Source organism: Crocuta crocuta, unplaced genomic scaffold (assembly GCF_008692635.1).
Source record: "Crocuta crocuta isolate KB4526 unplaced genomic scaffold, BGI_CrCroc_1.0 scaffold152, whole genome shotgun sequence".
Taxonomy (NCBI): domain Eukaryota; kingdom Metazoa; phylum Chordata; class Mammalia; order Carnivora; family Hyaenidae; genus Crocuta; species Crocuta crocuta.
The window spans coordinates 4,394,086-4,413,502 of NW_027528798.1; the positions used below are offsets into that span (position 1 = coordinate 4,394,086).

General features: G+C 55.8%; 1 protein-coding gene across 1 annotated transcript in view; it reads right to left on the minus strand.

The window, feature by feature from the left end:
• The window catches only part of ATP6V0D1 (ATPase H+ transporting V0 subunit d1), a 37,472-nt gene that overhangs the window by 7,006 nt on the left and 11,049 nt on the right, over positions 1 to 19,417 (minus strand). The window contains exon 2 of the mRNA XM_077755595.1: positions 7,453 to 7,624. Within this exon, the coding sequence (XP_077611721.1) occupies positions 7,453 to 7,624 (172 nt within the window). The remainder of the gene's footprint in view (positions 1 to 7,452; positions 7,625 to 19,417) is intronic.

Sequence of the window (19,417 nt, forward strand, 5' to 3'; positions counted from 1 at the left end):
TAAGGCCCCAGGTCAGGCAGAGATGGAGCAGGTAGATAGCTGCCCTGCACGGTTCCACTCCAAAGGCAGAGCACTGCCTCCCCCTTGAGCCCGAGGCCTAGGCCAGGTAGCTGCACAAGAGGCCTGGAGGGGACCCAGAGGCCAGGGCAGGGAGGCTGGGCTCAGGTTGTCCCAGGCCGAAGTTCTGCGGCTCTCTGCTCTGGATGGCACATGGGCAGCAGAGGGGGCTGTGGAGCTGGGGAGGGTGGGGCTGCCCGGTTCAGACTTGGCAAGGGGCAGGGCAAGCTCTACTTCCAAACTTTAAGACAATACCACAAAGGAGCCGGGGCAGAACTCTGTCTAGTCACCTATGTGCGGATGGGGTGAAAAGGGGGAAAGGCCCCAGGCACAGTCAGGTGGCAGTAACCACAGCATTCCTCCAGCCTGTCACCAATGATGAACACAGGGTGCAAGAGTGGAGGAGGCCTGGGGGGAGGGGCACCACTGAAGGGTCAGAGCTAAGGTGGTGGCTGCTGCCCTGAATGAGCACTGAGCACAGGTCTTGCCCTAATTTTTGGGTGGCCCACAATTAGGCCCCTCTCCTGGGAAAGTATTTTAAGCAACCAATGCTGAGGCTGTCCATGGAAGACCACTGGTGGGCAGCAGCTCTAAATACCAAGGGAAGAAAGGGAAGGGGGTGGCCTAGGCCTCAACTCAGAGGGCCAACTATTGGGAGAGCTCCCACAAGGCCCTCCAGGAAGGCAGCAGGAAGAAGCAGCCACAGCTCCAGTCCTGGCCCGACCCCCAACTCCCCCTGCTTGCTGCACCCTCCCCCAGCTCCCACCCGGCCTTGCTGCGACCTCTGCTCTCCTGGGCTTAGGGCCAGGCAGCTGCCCTCTCTCCGCCCCCAAACCGGCTGGGTCAGTGACAGGATGTGCACTGAGAAGAGACAGGCCCTCCCCTTCTCACAACTGAGGGCTTCAGCGGGGGCCCACTGTAGCTGCAAGGCAAGAAGTCCAAATGGCCAGCCTTCTGTCGACCTGACAGAGCTGGCAGAGCAGACGGACCTCAGAGAAAGCTCATTAGAGTTCCAGGTCTTGGCCTCCAGCCCGAGCCTGCATCCCCTCCACCCTGGACAGCCTCCTTTGTTCCTGATGCCTCCAGAATCTCATGTACCACAGGACCTATGCTACATGTCACCTCCCACAGCCCTCTACCTGCATGCCCAACCAGCCCCATTCCAGACGTCCTGTTCCCTGAGACGGCCACAAAGACTCCTGCCCTGGACCTGAGGATGCTCTTCTCCACTCTCACAACCTTATGAACAGGGAAAAGGAGATGAGCATACTTCTTAGACCTCTACTATCTGATTGACCCCACAGCCACTAGCATCACCAATCCCAGTGTCCAAGGAAGTAAGAGAGAGTATAGGCACTCGGCCCTGTTACACCATGAGGCAGATGACCTCCATGTCCCATTTCTAGGGGCCCCATGCCCTGGCACTGCACTCCCCATCTAGCCTTGTCTTTTCAGAGGTATCCCCACAAGCCAGTTTCCTTTCTCTAAACCTCCCCACTTCTTGTGCCTACAACCCAGGGTATCTACTTATGTTGGGGACAGGGCTGGAGGCAGGGTTCAGGGGAAGCCCTGGTACGCCTCAGGGTCCCGGCCTGGACTCAGTGGAGAGCCTGTGAGAAGACTCTGCCATCTGGCTTTGCTGTTGTCCCTCCAATGATGTGGAACAGGCCAGCTATGAGTCATTTTGCAGCCTTGAGAGCAAATGTCGGGGCCAGTAGGAGTACCTCCTAGCTGCCCCCAGCCTCTCCTGCTGGAAGTCCAGGCTGGGCAGCAAGGAACATGCCGAGCCAATTAAGGGCCACTTATGATCACATATTCTCAGCCCCTCCCAGGGCCCCCTTTTAACCCAGGCTAGGCCCGCACTGGATAATCTTGTGCCAGACCCAGGTCTTTCTTCTCCCTACCTCAACTACAAGTTTGCTGCAGAAGCAGCCCCTGCTTTTCTCCCCAGCCAAATGAAAGCCAGAATCCTCTTTCCTGGGAGAAAGGAGGCAAGGAAGTCCTGGCAGAGATGGTGCTGGCTTAGCTGTCTGCTTCTCCCCCAAGGCCAAAGCCTTCAGCAGACAGGGACATCCTCCTCCTCCTCCTCCTTGCCTGTCTTGAGCAGCTGCCTCCCTGCCCCCAGAAAGCCACACCACCAGTCCTCCCCTCATTTGGCCTCAATAGCAGAGAATGAGGTTCCAGCTGGTCAGCGTCTCCCTCCAGAGGAAGACAGCTGGGGAGTGGACAGGCGGCTGCCCGCCAGGCCAAAGAGGCCCTTGTGGGGTGGGAGTAGGGAGTCTGTATTCCTCTGCCCAGAGGCCCTACATCACCCTGTGCCTTTAAGACTCAGCTTGGGTCCGCAGAAGTCTCAGGTTGGGGTTCAGGAAGCCCCTTCTTCCAAGAAGGCCTCAGAGTCCCTAGCCAAGCCCCATCCTTCCGCTGTGCCCTTTGGCGCCACCTGCTGGAGAAGCATGGCTTTCTTCCACATTGGTGTCCGGCTGGCCTAGCACTGGTGAGGAAGCCAAGATGACTAGGTACCTCTGCCAGTCTGTCTATCCTACAGCTCCCAGCAGAGGCTGCTCATTACAGTATCTGTGCTCAATCACATCAGAGGCCTGCAGAGCCCTGCCTAGGGCAGAAAGTGAATAGAAATATTAAGGTATGGCCTCAGCATACAATTTGCCAAGACCCAGCTTCTCCTGTGTAGTCAGGATAACTGAAATGCAGCCCATAGCAAAGCAAGTAAGGCCCTAGCCTTCTCATTAAAATCCTGCCCTTCCCCAGAAGTCTTGTTGGGTCTTCTCACTTGACCTAAGCCTTCTGGGCCTTGAAGAACTGCTGTGTGCTCTCCCTTAGTCAGTATCACTGCTGGCTCTCCCACAACGCAGGAGCCAGGTGTAGCCCAGGACCCAGAAATCATGGCAGGCCCAGAGCCCCAGCCTGTATAGACCATGCTGTGACCCAAAAACAGTTGTAGAGAGAGAGAGCTAGAGGGCCAGGATAGGGAGGCCTAAGATAACCAACAGGCCTCTACAACCTATGGTACAAAAAGTTCTGGGGAGAATGACAGGTATGCTACCAGGCCCGTGGGGCACTTGAGGCCATTGTCCTGGGACAAAGCCACCTTCCAGCTACCCACTCCAGGCAGGTGGCACTGAAGCCCCTGGTACAGAAGAAAGACTGGACCTCACCTCTCCCAGATGGTGCAGGTTACCATGCCCAGGCTCTGCCAACAGGTACCAGGCTGCTGCACACTGGGAATGGCACCCAAGGAGGCTCATTCATTTAAAGACAAGGGCCTTTGGAGCCCACTGAGAATCCCCAGAGGCCAGACTCACCTCTCTCTCCCACAAGCACCTTTCCAGCTTCCCTTTCAGAGCCTACTCTTCTATGGGAAGCCATCATGAAATGGTCTAGATCAAGATCTCCCCTCCAAAGCCAAAAAACCCCAACAGAGGCTCCATTCCAAGTCACACAGCACGTTAATGGCTAGGCCGGGAAGGAATCCTTGGTATAGTGACATATTACATATTATCGCTGTGAAACTGAACGGAATCATCTAAAAACTACATGATTGATGACAGCTTACTTCACAGATCCTCACTCACTCAAGACGTGTCTCCTCCACACCAGGCAGCGCCACCCACTCTCCAGAGCAGTCTCTTTCACACCACCTGATCCTTGAGTCCTCTTAATGCCAGGAAGACTCCTGTGACCCTGGATCCATTTGTAGCAGCTGCCCATAGGCCTCTCCTGGAGCTGTCTACACCACCCCTGACACTCATCCCACTGCATTCATGTGTCCCCCTCCCTCCTGGCACTGGGCCTGGCCCAGAGCTGATACTAGTTATGTTGGCTGAAGGGTGGCTGGGATCAATGAAACCACTGGACGCTGTCTTTCGCCACTGGAAAGCAGAAAAGACCTTCATCAGCTTCTATCTGCACATCTTTAGTGACAAGGAACCCATCACTTCTTGGGGAATCCTGTTCCAGCAATCCAAGGGCAGTTCTGCAGGCAACTAAGAGGCTCTGAGCAAGGTGACCTCATGGTAGTCCCAACCTCCACCCCCACTAGGCCAGCTTTGTCTGTGGGCAGTGATGGCAATATTCCCTCAAATATTCACATTCAGGATGGAGCCATTAGCTGACACCTCACCCAACCACACTCTCCTCTCTAGTTACGTTCCTCTGGACATTCCTGGGGTTTGAGGCTCAAGACATGTATGGTTCTCTCAGTCCAGAATCTCCCCTTCCCTAGTTCTTCCTTAAACACCTCCTCAGCCACGTAGCCACCTCCTCAGAGAAGCCAGTTATGAGTTCCCAGTCTGGGCGAAGCTGCTCCGGACAGGTCCTAGCCCTGACAGAAGGGATCCCCTCTTTCTGCAACACTGAGGATGACTCAGAAAGGAAGAAGTAGAGGGGAGAAGGAAGAGCAGGCAGGGAGGTAGGAGTTAAATGGCAGACACACTATGAGAAGGAGACTGCTGGAGGATGAGAGGGCTGTGGTTCCTGATTAGGCCTGGAGACCTTGCCGCACAAAGGTCAGTGGTGACCGTGGTCGGGGCCTGTGGTGGAACGAAAGGACAGTTGGGAGCAGACTGGAGGCTCAAAGGATGGGCAGGGGTGGGGAGCCGGGGTGAGAGAACACACAGTGAATGTAAAAGTATAGGCCCCATGAGACAGTTTTAAACAGTGTGAGAGATTTGTGCTTGTTCAGATGCTGATGGGAAGAATTTGGAAAGGACAGTGGCTGCACAGATAGGAGATAGGTGAGTGGCCACTCAGGGTCCTGGGAGTGGGGTGAGGGGGTTCCGACTCTGGCAGAAGGACCCAAGAGAAGGAATCTTTGCCATCAGATCAGGGTTGGGGATACAGATGAAGTGCTGGAAGGTGACTGGTTTCTACTGTCTCTGTGGAGGAGGAAGGTGGGCCATCTGCCCGGAGAGAAGGCTGGGGGCAGGAGAGGGGTGGTGTTTAAAATGGTGAAGTGGTCTTCCCAACCTTGGTGAGGGGAGTGCAGGGTTCAGGGTTGAGAGAGCAAACGGCTGGCCGGGCAAAGACAAGCCGAGGCCAGCTGCACTGGTGAGCGTGTACGTCTGGCAGCAGGGATCACCGCCCAAGGCTGGCTTCCCCAGCTTTGCTCTAGGCTGTGGAGGTGGGGGAGGGTGCCTCCAGGCCGGAGGCTGCTGGGATTCCTCCAAGGCTGGGGGGCTGCCAGCCAGGGCGGGACTACAGGACAGGCAGCCAAGAGAGCTGTGGATGCTGGCAGAAAAGTATTCAAATGATGGACCAGGGAACTTCAGCTAGGGAGGGAGGAAAATGAAGACAGAAGGGGCAGCAGGGAAGGAAGCAAGGCCCTGTGTCCCGCTGAGTCCGGAACCCACGTCCCTCAAGGGACTGAGAGTGGGCTGGAGTGCCTGAAGGCTGTGGGTTGAGAGGGGGTGCCTGACTCAGCGATTTCAGGGTGGAACAGTTCCAGTAGTGACATGGCCTTGGGTAGCCATCGGTGGGGGTGGCTGAAGTGGAGAGCAGAGGAGCGGGTCACTGGAGATGACGAGGTCATGGAACAAGCAGCCACAGGCTCAGACAGGCTGACACGTGGCTGCTGAGCTCTTCCGAGTGAGGGCAGGAGTGAAGAGTTGGGAAGACTTAAGCCACAATCACCCATGAATGGAAGGGGCGGGGAAGTGACGGCCTGCCACAGGATAGTGCTTGGCTGCTTTAAGCACGCTTGGTGCTTGCAGCCAACCTCCAGCAAAGAGCTGGCGGCTATGCAGCCTCAGTCACGCTCAGAGCCCTCTCTTGTTTCCTGGCCTGGCAGGCTGAGACCAAGCCTCTAAGGGCACCAAGAAAGGCCAGGAGCTAGCTGTACAGGCAGGTGGCCAAGTGGACAGCGGGATGGATGACACCTGCCCTCTGACCACTGGCATGGGTCAGCCCTCCTCTGGCCTGCCTGGCTGGCAAGGCCAGAACATTCACCAGGAAGCTGAAAGAGCCTTGTGCAAATAAGGTGAAGGCTGGGCTCTGGCAATAAATTTGTTGCTTCCTGGTATGTCCTCAGCTCTGGCCTTGAGGCAAGGGATCCATAGGTCCAGGCCAAGAGCTAATACATGGGACACTTCAGTGTGACCCCCCATCTCAGCAGCACAAGACATGCCCCATCTCTGGCCTCCTGCCCCAGCAGGACTATGTAGTCTGTACCTTGACCAGAGCCAAGGAGATGTAATTACAGGCCCAGCCAGGACAGCAGGGAGGCCCCCAGAAAGGAGGCCTGTAGCCAGGAAAAAGGCTGCTTCCCAGCCTGGGTAGGTCCCCTGAGCCCTTCAGGAGTCCCAGCCTGTGGCCTCTACCCAGGAATGGAGCCCTTCTGACTGCAGCCCCCACTTGAGCAAGTGGATCTTGAGTAAGTGGCTGCTCCTTGCTGGGGGTAGGAATCAGGACAGGCAGGAAGCACCTAGCGGGCTAGGTGTACCAGTTTCCAAGGAGGAGGTGGGAGCACTGAAATCAGGGAATGGTAAAAACTCAGTAATACCCAGAAGTACCCAGTATCTGGAAACACTTCCCCACAACACACACCACTAATGTAGAGCACATTCATTTAAGTTAGCCACCGATCACACCTCTGGGGCCATCTCTTCGTTAACTGGGTCCTGGTTCATGGCTCCTGAGCTATCCTGGCAGAGAGCGCCTCTCTATCTCCCTGTTTCCACAGGCACACCTGGCAAGCAGAGGCTGCCTCATCCAAGTGCCCTCCCCTAGCCTGCAAGTCCTACGGTCCTTTCTTCTGCTCAGCTTCTCCAGGAGCTTAGTGGAGGCAGGACTACACCCAAGGGTTAGCCAATGGGGAAGCTGGGCAGCCACGGTTATAAGCATGAGGGCTTGGGTCAGAATCGGGAGAGGCAGCCAGGTGTTCAGCCTTCCCACTTCTTCCTGAGATCCAGGGCCACGGACAGAGAAGATGGAGAATGGGTCTCAGCCCACATAGGCCCAGAGGACTTGAATGGTTTCAAGAACCTGGCTCTTCAGAGCTCTGCCATCCCCTGACCCCTGACCCCAGTCTGGGAAGTGGGGGCCCACTGAGCATTCAGTGCAGATGCTACAAGGTGAGTGAGGAAAGGTGCTCCCTTCATCCTTGGTCTCCTCACCCCAATGTCTGTAATGTCAAGGGTGCAAGGAAGGGGCTTCATCCAACATTACAGTGTGGGACACTCTTGCCTGCCCACTAGATTCCCAGCCAGCAGTGAAGTGATGCGTGGTGGCCTCCAGGCGTGGAGGTTATTGTTGAATAACCAGCCCAGCCACACAGCCCAGGAAGACTCTGTGGGCAGCTGGCCTGAGCACATGCTGACCCAGCTGCAGCAGGAGCAGCTATCCTGCCCAGTGGGAGGGGAAGGCACTATAGGGCACACTTACGTAATGAAGTCCAGGAAGCTGGCGAGTGGCTCATAGGCGTGGTTCCTCATGTGGCGGAACTCCACCACCATCTTCTCTTTGAGTCGGTCATCAATAACTGACACTGTTAGCGGCGATGCCTCGTTGGCCAGGAAGTTGCCATAGTCAGTGCTCTGCAGGTGCAGCTTCAGGTCTGAAACCCAAGGCAGGGGTGTGGGGAATGTGAGGGCTGGCCACGCTGAGCCTCCCCAGGACACCAAGACCCATCTGCAGCCCAGCTCTGGGCCCCAGCTTCTCTGCAGTTGTGTCCTGCTGCTACCCTGATCTGTCCCCACCTTCACCTCCCTGTTGGCTCAGGGCCTACTCAAGGGCAGTCAGACCAAGGCCCTAGAGATATCCCAGACTCTTGGGCCATTAGCCAGTACACTGGGCCCCAGAGTCCAAGCACAAGTAGAATAAACTATTCCTCCAAATGACAAGAAGGCCTGGGAAACCCCAACCCAAGGTGCCATTCACCTCCCACAGCCTTTGAGGCCCTCTGCATGGCAGACTCTGGGATGGCCCGAACCTACAGCAGAGTAAGACGAGCCCTGCACTCCATGGCTGCAGGGTTAGAAGAGCAAGCCAACGTACTCTAGGCAGAAATTAGGCAAATGAAATAAAGAGGAGGCCACAAGGGGAAGTAGGTTGGAGAAGACACCAAGACAGGACTGAGAGGAGGAAAGAGCATGCAGGCTGGGCCACAGCAAATGGCAAGGACAGGAACATACAAAGGCAACAGCCAGCGGCACGGCCGGGGTGACAAGTGGCCTGGAGGGCAAATGAGTGGCATGAGGGGGAGATGCAGCTGGGGGGGGAGACTGGCCTTGCTCTAAGAGTGGCTGGAGGCAGACAGGCCAATCATCTGGGCTCTTCTGAGCAATTAGGGATGGGGGCAAGGGAAAAGGGAGGAAAGGACAGAGCAGAAGGCCTTGGGTGGGCAGGACAGGTGAGACTCGGTGAGATCAGGGCAACAACCCAAGAGGTGCCTCGCTTTTGCCCTTGTCTCCCACCCCCGAGGTTATTCTCTGCCCAGCAGCCAGAACGATCTTAAAACACAAGGCAGAACACGTCCCTCATCTATACATCCTCATCTCAGGGCCTTCCCTGTCCCACTGTCTAGAAAGGGGTGATCTCTCCTCCGACATTGCCTCTTCAGAGACCTCTCCCACAGCCCCACCACTCTGTCCCTGCACTTTGCCTCTTTGCTTTGTAACACTTACTCCACTTGTCACAGGACATATAAGCTCCATGATGGCAGGGATTTGGGGTCACTGCAGGACCCTAGAGCCTAGAACAGGGTATGTTCTGGTGCATTTTCATGCTCATTAAATAGCTGGAGAATGGACAGAAGCCTGGAGAGAGTGTTGGTGAAGACAGCGGGGTACGGGGTGGGGGGGGGAGGGTTTACTCCTGGATTTGGAAATGGGAGACACTACAGCAGTGATGGCAGTACCAAGGACAGTGGCTGGGAAGGTACCCACGTGTGCATGCACGTGTATGTGTGAAGGACCAACAACCAAGGCCAGCTTCTGCTGTAAGGGTCTGCATACTTTCTGTCCCCTGGGGAGGTTGCCCAGGGAAGGACAGAAAGGGTCACACTTGTGAACATCTCCACAAGCTTCTCTTATCAAGCCTTCCTATGTGTCTGTGGGCCTGGAGGGCCTTGCTACCCTGGGCTGCTGAGAAGGAAGGGACATAATCCCCAGTGAGCCCCTACTCTTGCATCCCAGCAGGAGAACATTCCCAACCTGAGTCAGGAATTCTAAAGGAGAGACAGAAGAGTATGTGAATGGGAGAGGTGAGGAGGAGGGAGGAGTGTGCATGCCCCTGGGTCAGATGCCTTCTACCTGCAGTACTGGGTGGCACCCAGGTGGCAGGCAGTATTCATGTCCTCTGTGGCTTTGGGCCCTCACACAGTGGACTTTAACCCTGTGAGGTCTGTAGGAGGCCTTCACCATCTGCTGCTTTTGTGACTGTCCGGCCACCCACACCTCTTTCTCTCTCCACGGCCACCCAAAAGTGAGACAGAGCCAAGGGCCAAAGTAGGGCAGGGAGAAGGCACCAGCCCCCTGCTTCACCCCATGAACATGCTGCCTTTTTGACAAGGAAGGGTTCACACCCCTATGTCCTCAATCCAGGCCATCCACCACGAGTCTCTGGCCTAGGTTACATCCTTACCGTGGTCTATGCTTAGAATAAGGCATGGGTAAGAGAAGGTGTCCTGCTCAGGAGTACTCAAGTTGTTGCAATATGTTACAGAAAAATTCTTAACCACAAATGATGGTCATAACTGATGGTTGTGTAATGGTACATCACCTTGTATTCCTACCTCTAGTAATGGGCTTTATGTGCTAGATTTTAATATCCTCGGCCCTAGGAAGATGCGCGATCCTTTTAAAAAGAAACATGGTTTACTTGCATGCAACTGATCAGTTCTGAGAGATCATTAATGTTCTCAGAGTGGTTTTTGTGGGTGTGAGACAGATATAAGAATATGAATTGATCCCTCTTCTTTTTTTTTTTTAAATATTTTTATTTATTTCTAGGAGAGAGAGACAGCGTGAGCAGGGGAGGGTCAGAGAGAGAGGGAGATACAGACTCTGAAATAGGCTCCAGGCTCTGAGCTGGCAGTCAGCACAGAGCCCGACGCAGGGCTCAAACCCACGGACCGCGAGATCATGACCTAAGTGAAAGTCGGACGCTTAACCGACTAAGCTACCCAGGCGCCCTGAATTGATCCCTCTTTTTATAATATTGAAATTAATTCCACTTAATTTATTAAGTCACATTCATGCCCTGATTTTATATACTTGTATCTATCAAACATTGTGATGCTTGAAAAACAAAGTGGGCAAGGGGTTCTGGCCAGGGCACAGCAGGTGCTCAAATCCCCACTAGGGGAAGCTGCAGAGTGGACAGCTGCTGGAAGCCAGGGCTGAAATGTGGTGTTCCAGGTCAGACCGTCTAGCACAGCAACTGCCAGACCAAGCCTGTGCGTTTATCCACTCAGCCACTGCAGCCAGCCGAGAGCCCATCTCAGGCAGTAAGACTTTCCTCTCCAGCTCACAGCTGGGCCTGGGGGCCAGGCCAGATGTACAGCACAAAAACCAGAGCAAGACCCAATCCCCGGGGCAGGGCCCCTCACGCCAATGGCCCACTATTCTCTGGGACAGCGAGTCCACGCCGTGGGCCCCTGCCCAGACCCCTGCCTCCTACCCTCCCAGAGGGTCCTCGCACGCAGTGCTGGAGGCTTCCTGGAATGCTGCCCCTACTGCCCTGGCCCTAGCTCTCCAGCAGCCTGCCCAGCCTCCGCGTTTCTCCACAGGACTTCTCTTTGCTGGGAAGGTGCACTCAGCAACTGCCCCACTGCCAAGTACCCTCTCCCCTCTCCAGCTCCCATGGACTCTCCAGCCAATACACTGGTCAAGTGGGAGTTAGCACCCAACACCAGGGGAAGCCCAGACCTACTCTATTTGGAAACAAATGGATCCCTGCTGTGTACTCAGCCTCCTGCCAGGAGCAACCTGCGTGTTGGACCTCCCAGCAATGCCCGGTTCAGATTTAGGAAAGAGGAACCAAAGGGAAAACAAAACTTGTCTAGAGTCCCAGTCAGGTGTAGAGGGGCTGGGATGTGGATCAAGCCTGGTGGTTTCTGTCATCTCCAACTCTGGCCTCCTCTCCTCCCCACCCCCCCCACCCTTTTTACATCTTTGACCACATTCTCCCACGGCCCTTGGCCCAGCTATGGACCCAGCTGCCTGGACAAATTCTAGTCCCGGAAGAGTGGGCAGGTTGGAGAGGAGTGAGAACAGCCAGGATATGTCCCCCGCATGACCTTGGAGTCAGTCTGGACACTCACTGCCCACCTGACATCATGACTCAGGGACAAGCCCCTCTGCTATCACTTGTGGCAACAGCTATTCCTAGAGAAGCCAGCAACGCGTGCGTGCAAATGAGAGGAGCAAAGCTGAGGGGTGGGGTCTTCTTTGCACTCCCCCACCCCACTTTGCATGCATGGGGCTTAGCACAGGCCTTAAAGCAAACACCCCTGTGCCTTGGCTGATGCGTTCTGCTGACGCTGCATCTGGGGAAGCCACGGCTCCCAGCAGTGCTGGAACACAGACGGGTGGGTGGTTTCTGCTGGCGTTTGTGAGATCAGAGCAAACCCGGGAGACTCTACCCAGAATCCTGCCCAAGGCCCAAGGAGTCTTCCTTACCAGGAAACTCATTTTTAAAAGCCCCCAGGGATGATGTCAAAGGGCCGTTCCAGACCATTTTCCCTGGCCAAGCCCCGCGTCTCCCTGTGACCCATGAGAGGGGACAGACTGCCAGCCAAGAAGGCGACTTGGAGGCAGGCAGGCTAGCGGATCCCTCTGCTTGGACCACACAGGGTTTCTGAACCAGCTCTGACCCTCTTCAAAAAACCTGGCACCCAGAACCAGTTACTGGCAGCCTCAAGCCCTTTAGACAGTCCTCAGAGGTGGGATGAGGCCTGCTAGAACCCTACCACCAGCAGCAGCTTCCTGCTCTCTCTGAGGGATGCAGAGAAGGGGGTGTGACTGGGGGGTGGGATCTGCACACAGGAGGAGAGGCCTGGAACTTGTTGAGAGCTTCGTGGGAGACCGGGCCACCCAGCCCTGGCCCAGGCCCTGAGGGCAGCCAAGGACGCTGGGGGCCCTGGGAAGACAGGGGCTAGTTCTGCTCTGTGCCCTGAGCTGGGAAGCCTAACAGCCTCGGTGACAGCCCCTGAGAGCCTCAGACGTGCCTGGGCTGAGGCAGGAGCAGTGTTCTGGTTAGCACACACTCAGGGGACTGCTGGTCTACCCGCAAGCCCAGCTGTCTACCCCCAAATCCTCCCATCCGTGGCCCAGCACCAGGAATGTCTGGCCAGCTTGGGAGCTCTCATAGCAAAAAACTTCCTCAGAGGATGATTTCTCATGTCCAAGAAGATACTGCTGCTCTTAGGAAGTTCTCTCTGCAGTCTGACCTAAACCCCACCTCAAAGGAAGCCCACCAACTCAGTTTCCCAGTGCCTCTAGCCTCCCCCTAAGGGCCCTGGGTTTGCCTCTCAGCACTCCTCACCCCACACAGGACCTTCCCATACCTCTTCTGCTTCCCAGGATCACCTGTCCCAATGTCACAGTGACTCTCCCCACAACTCCCATCTTCTGGCGCCATCGAGGCCTCCTCACCACAATGATGCCCTTTTGCTGGCCTCCTGCCTCACATCTTGACTCCCTACCCCCAAGTCAACGCTCACACCATGACTAGAGTGAAGTCATCCAACTCCAACATGTTGTCACCTTTACCCAGTGGCCTCTGTGGCCTCAGAGCTAGAGCCCTGCCTCCTCCCTACAGCCTGTAAGGTCTCACACCCTCAATCCTAGCACTGCCTCAGCCCTCGACTCTGCTCTACTGGTCCCATGCTTTGACTAGGGCGACCTGTCTATGATCTCTGCCCCAAACAAGTGTTTCAGGGAAGTCTACAGGATGCCCTAGGGAAAAGCCCCTGAAGTACAGGAAACACGGCCGCTTCCTCGAGCCCAGTTAGAGAGGCCTCTGCCCTCCCTCTTCCACAGGGCACCCCATGGGCCTTGAGGTTGCCCGTGTCAGAGACCATTGCTCTGGCTCCAGCAGGGTCCAGCTGAGCAATCTGAAGGCTCCTGGGCAGGCTGCAGCTCCACACCCACCCAGCATGGCTGTTCCCTCAGGGCTCATGGGGCACACCACAATCAAGCTGGCTCCATAGTTTCCCCTGTCCTTCCACCCCCTGCCTGTCCCTCAGCCTGTATCTTCAAGGCCAGGACCTCTCTGCAGCAGAGCCCTGGCCCCTGCTGGCACCTCTGATTACCACCCAACCCCTGATTAGCAAGAAGGCATGGGGACCACTGGCCTGACCAACAGCACTCTCTTCTCTGTGTGGGACAAAGTGTGGGCTTGGCAGCCAGTCCCAGCCAGGCCTTGAGAGGTGGCAGCTGGGCAGCCCTATTCCCCATCCACCTCCTGAAACCCTTCCCAGATCCTGCCCGTCCTGAAAGTGATCTTTCAGCCCCTCCAGGACTCTCAGGGGCAGGCAGCATGTGTCCTCTCCAGCCCCCAACCCTCTAGAGCCCCTCCCCAAGCGTTCCAGGGAGGTAGGAAGGGAGGGTCTTGGCCCATGCCAGGGGTTGGTCCCACTGCCCCAGGGGCCCAGCAGGCATAGAGACAGCTCCTGGCACAGTACACTAGGTGGGGCAGCCCCCTGCTCTAGACTCACCCACGGCCTCATGGCCCACGGAGGGGCCCTGCTGGCCAGCTGGCCACGGCACAGTGTGAGAGGACAGTGTGTTCCCAGACTTCACTTCTGCTTTTCCAGAGGTCACTCAACGATGCTCTCCTGGGGAGCTCAGGGGTTTTCAGGAATTGAGGCCCGCTGAGTAAAACCAGATGTGCAAATATGCTCCCTAGAGCCCAGCATGCCCACCCTGCCACTCCCTTCTAGGGTGGTGGAGCCTCAGCGATTGCTCTACCACTCCCCTCTGCCCAGGTGAGGGGTCTACTTTGAAAAGACTGAACCTGGGTTCCACCTCTAACACTTGTTCTGCCCCAAAGGCTCCCTAAGGCTGCAATGTCCAGGGGATCAAAGCAGGCAAACTCAGACAGATGGACAGATGTGGACAGATGGCCAGGCTGGTGGCCCAATGGAGCCACAGCCCCACCTCAGCAAATGTGCTGTGCCTGAGTCTCCTCCCCTGGCTCTGGGGGTGTGTGAGACCTCTTCTTCATATCAGCTCCAAAGCAGATGTGTGCACTGGCTGGCTGGCTCTGCAGGGTCAGAGCATCACAGCTGGAACCCCCAACATGGAAACCATTAACCCTGGGTTTACCTGGGACCTGCAGCATAGACTAAGCATCCTTTTTGCCCCCAGACCTCTGCCAGGGTCCGTTTCAGGGCCTCTGCAAACCTCACGTAACACCAACTGATAAGCCCCGAGTTCCAACACTTCCTATCAAACGCCTGTCCTTCCTCTGCTCCCTCAGGTGCTGCCTGCCATTCCCCATCCAGACATCCAGAACCTTGTCACTGCTCACCTCCCCACCAACTGGGATGTTCATAGTCTCTTGCTCACCAGCACAGGTCCACCCATTATCCATGAGCTGGTGCGTGACACAGCCCCTGCTCCCTGCCCCCTCTGCAGCCTAATTTTGCCAGGTCACTGGTTTTAAGACACTGCTCCTTAGGCAGCTGAGTGGGGCAGGGGAGTGAGAACATGGGCTTTGGAACTATGGTGACCTGGCTCCAAATCCGGTTTTGCAGCTTGGTTCTAGGCAGCTTGTAGATCCCTCTGGATCCAGGCTCCTGGCTGGTCACCTGGTGAAAGCGCCAGCCTTCCAGGGCACCCATGACAGGTACCAAACAGAGGCAGTGTTAGAACTGAGCACAGAATACCATAGTCCATCTCTCCTGGCAGAGAGGATCCCACCCAGAGCCTCTCAACCAAGACCCTCAGCCCTAGTCAGGTGGTATGTATTCTTGACTCCAGCCTATTGCTCAGCTGTCCTATTCAATACTCCACAGAATGCCCCTGCCCTTCCTCTTCCTGATTAGTCCCAATTCTTGCACTATGGTGTGTCCTCCTCCCCACTGTAAAGGTTGTGAGGGGCCTTGTGCAGCATGGGCACGCAAACACACAGACCCCATTCTGCTATCTGCTAGGGAAGGAGGAACAGAGCTGACTCTGGGACTCCTATCCACAAGCCCAGGTCTCACTTCACCTACCAGCAAGATCATATAGAGCCCTGGGCAGCCCCATGGACGTGGACAGAGGCTAGGACCCAACTTTGCACCATCCACCACACCCTGACCTGCTGCACTGAGGGCCTTGCAAGCAGGCAGGAGGTGGAGCAGCCCAGGGCAGCTCCTTCTCCATGGGAAGCCCCCAGGCTGGCGGGCCAGCAGTCTTGGGAAGAACCTGGAGTCTGCTGCTGGCATGGCCACATGCAAGTTACTGGGTTTCAGCTGGCATGAAGCAGAGTCCCTACAGGGAAAGGACAGTGAGTTCTCCTTCCTCAGTCCCTAGACCAGTGTTTTGTTTCATGCTGGAGTCCTTTCAGCGAGGTGAGGCTTTCACAGAGGGGGATGGGACTGATCCACACAGGTGGTCCCGCTGACACCAGGGGCCCATGGCCCTACTTTCGAGCATATCAGATACATGGATCAAATGAGAGTGTCACTCCCCATGTCCAGGAGCCAGCAGGATGTTCGACCCAGGTTTACCACCTTCCTCTCTGCTCTAAGACAGGTGGCAGGTGGTGGTAGAGCCACATTTAATTACACTTAATTTCTTAGGAACACCTAGTCCTTGAGGTAAGAGAATGAAAGCATCCCTCACATCCCATGAGGAAGTCCACCTATCTGACAGTCAGGAGGGTGCCAGGCAGGCGACAGCCCCATGTGCCAAAGGGAGGGGCAGAACGGGTTATTGCTGCACCCAGGGCAAGTTCCAAGTAACTCTCCCCTCTGACTGAGCAGAGATCCGCCTGGATATCCCCTCACCAGAACATCCCCACCCAGGCCCTAAGGCTCTACTGGGACTGGCATGTCCTACGGGACACAGGGCTTGGAAGGCAGCTTCCCTGTGTTCCCCTGCCACAGCCCAGCCTGAGAACCAAGCAGCCCAGCCTCGCCCTGGGAGGCAGGGGCCACACCTCTGCTGCTGCCCCGCACTTTGACCTTGAGAAAGTTCTTTTCCAGGCTTGCCACCACGGTTCTAGAACCTGCAGGTGGGAGTGATTCTGGGCCTGCAAGGAAGAGCTTCTTTTCATTTTACCAAAGATGTTACATTTGCCTGGGTGTGAGTGAGAGAGGTAAAGTGGTCCAGCATGGCCAGGTGGCAAGCAGCCCAGAGATGGCCAAATGTGGCAGTAAGCTTTGCTCAAAAGCTGGCCCATGCCCCTGTCCGGTTCCCAGGGCCCACTGGCCTATACTGCCTGAGCGATCCTATCAGCCCTTAATGCTGGGCTTCTGTTCTACATGCATAGGCCTCTGGAGGAAGGACACTAAGAAAAGCTGAGACTCACTCGGATGGGGGAAGGGCAGGTTTAGGGCCCTCGGCAGCTACTGTTCACAGTGAGATTAAGTCAGGCCAGGTTGGAGCATCCTGCCAGCTCTGTGGTGCCTAGAGCCAAAGCTATGGAAATACTCATTTTGCTTAGACTTGGACCCTACAGATGGGCTCGCCGGATCAAGCCTCATTTGGGGCTACAAGTCATGCTGCTCTTAGCACAAAGCCTCACTGACTACAGCTCATAGAAACTGGAAACGTCCCAGGCCAGAAGCAGAGTTGACCCATTCTATACCCATGACCAGCAGAGCCAAGAGGCTTGGGCCAGGCAGGAAGTGGCAGAGAAGTAAGCATCCAGGCTAGTCCTGGATAGAACCCTCACAGCCCTTTGCCCAACCTGCTCAAGGACCTGGCAGGACATGTTCAGAGTAAGCAGTAACATGCCAGACTGAGCACGATCAGCGTGTGGATTTGGGCCAGCCCCTGGGATAGGTGGGCACCTACTCAGGGAACCTCATAGCAGAGGCTAGGTTCAAATGATTGAAGCCAATGGAGGATGGGGGTGACAGCAAGGCATAGAGCCTGGACCAACAGAAGATGGGGACCCCATCTTCCCCCAGGCCTTGCCATGTGATATCTGCCTTGCAACTTAAAACGGTAAGGGGGTGAGAAGGATGGATGAGCTATCACCCATGACCTGGCAGCCTTAGGGTGCTGTGTGCTAGGTCACATGCTGCAGCTCATTCCTTGACTCCCAACCCTTTAATCTCTAAGTTAGATGTTATATGACAAGGCCTAGAGGAATGGTGAGGGGCCTCAAAAGCAGGGCCTCTTTCAGCTGACCACCATTTCCTGAATGGGGGCCAGGCACAAAGAGGCATGGTTCAGGCATCCTTTAGTGAACAGATGCAGGAATAAGAAGGAAAGGACCAGAGAATATAGAGTGACTGGATAGGAGGAGGCAAGACATGTGTCAGGAGGTTGTAAGCAAACCCTTGGCCCTAACCTGGGCCCAATTTCCCACGTAAAATAATAGAGCGAGATATGGTTACCTCCAGGGGGTTGGCCAGCTCTGACATTGCCTATGCTGGTCAGACCTAGATCACACTGACTCTTCACAACTCAGTCCCTGAGAGCCACTCAAGGGCTCAGGGTGAGCCTAGAAGCCTGGCTACCCAAGGAGCAGCCTTGGCAGAACCAATGGCAAGTGCAAGGGAGGCCTGGCCTTGTGGAGCCTCTAGGCAGGGCCAGGCAGGAAAGGCTGAGTTGCAACAGTGAGGACACCAAGATGACTCCTTAGAGGAGAAAGCCCCATCCATCAGCCAAACGCAAAGACTTAGCTGAGGTTAAGGCNCAGGGCCAGGCCAGACTTGGCCAGGAAAGCAGTGCCCAGCACCCAGTCAGGGATGTTCCTCCACATACCCCTTTCCCCTGCCACAAGCCTGCCTGCCATTCCTCGGACCACTCAAGTTCACTAGGGGGCAGCCCCAGTCCCGGCCTTCAGGCTACAGGGTGCCAGACACAGACAGGTAGAGCAGGTGTCAGACTGCACAAGAGTAGCCTAACCTACAGATTGGACCTTCAGAGCCCTGACTCTCCCGCCTCTAAAACGGGAGGAATATTCAAGTGCAGTACGGATTTAAAAAAAAGCATCTAAGAAGTGTTAGTTAGATGAGGCAGAAGCCAAGGAAGTCAATGGAACGATCCCCCAAATTGGGGTGCAGAGTGGAAGAGGAGAGCTGTCAACCACCTGACAACAACCCCTTTCCAGCATGACTATATGTGCCTACAGAGTTTGGGGTGGCTGGTTTGGACCTCTCCCAGAGTCACTCTCCCCACATGTACTTATATGTGCCACATGAACACTTTTGTGTCCTAAAGTGATGAAAGAGGTTGGGAGAAATCTATCCTAAGGATAAATTTTCTCTCTCCTGGAGGGACCAGGGTTGCGGGACAAGAATGGAGGCCACCTGGGGAAGAGTAGTGCTGCTGGGAGCCTGGGAAGGATGGCCCCGATCCCCACGCAGCCTCAAACTCCTGCCTGGAGCCTATTAAGATCCCTGGTTCGTGGCTAGTACACTGTGCTACAGCTGCAGCTGAGAGCTGCCAGCGTGACCCAGGTAGGGGTGAATGAAGACAGCTTGATGGTTAAGGCTGGAGCACTGTGCACTGAGCACAAAGTTGGAGAACCTCAGAGAATGTCCCCAGCCTCTCCTTCCCAACCCAGGAAGCTGGGGCACAGGGAGGTGAGGGCAGGAGGAGATGGACAGACAGGAGACACCTAGCCGTGAGTCCTACTTAATCTGAGAAGGCCAAGTAGGACTTGGGTGAGGGAGACAAGTAGGGCCCAGAACAGAGTCCCAAGGGACAGTGGCCACAAGCAGGTGTTGTGCAGAGAAAAGCAGAGGAGAGGCAGCCTGGGTGACTCACTAGTCCAGCCACACCTCCCTCCCAGGCTCTCTAGCAGCCAAGTGATCCTGGCACACCCCCTTGTGGCCACAGGGAGGATGACTTGGTAAACAGCAAGGGGCTCCACTCTCTTTCTCAACCCCCCAACAATCCAATCTCTGCCTCAGACTTCTGGTCCCTATCTCCCCCAGCCAGCGATCCCTGGGGGAGGAGGCTACAGGCACCCGCAGAGCCACATAGGAATGTGTCATAAAGAATCGAGGTAGACATGAGTCTGGGAAAGCCAGAATGGAGATTCTGGTCATGAGGGATTGGTCAGCCTTGCATCAGTAAAGACAGAGCCTTCTGAGGAGGGGAAGTTTCGGCATCCTCAGTCCCCTATGCTCATTTCCTAGCTCAGCCAGATCCTCCCAAGTCTCCAAATTCCTTTATCCAGCTCTCTACCCTACTCCACCACCCCTCCCCCCTGCTGCCTAATGCTGTATGTCAAA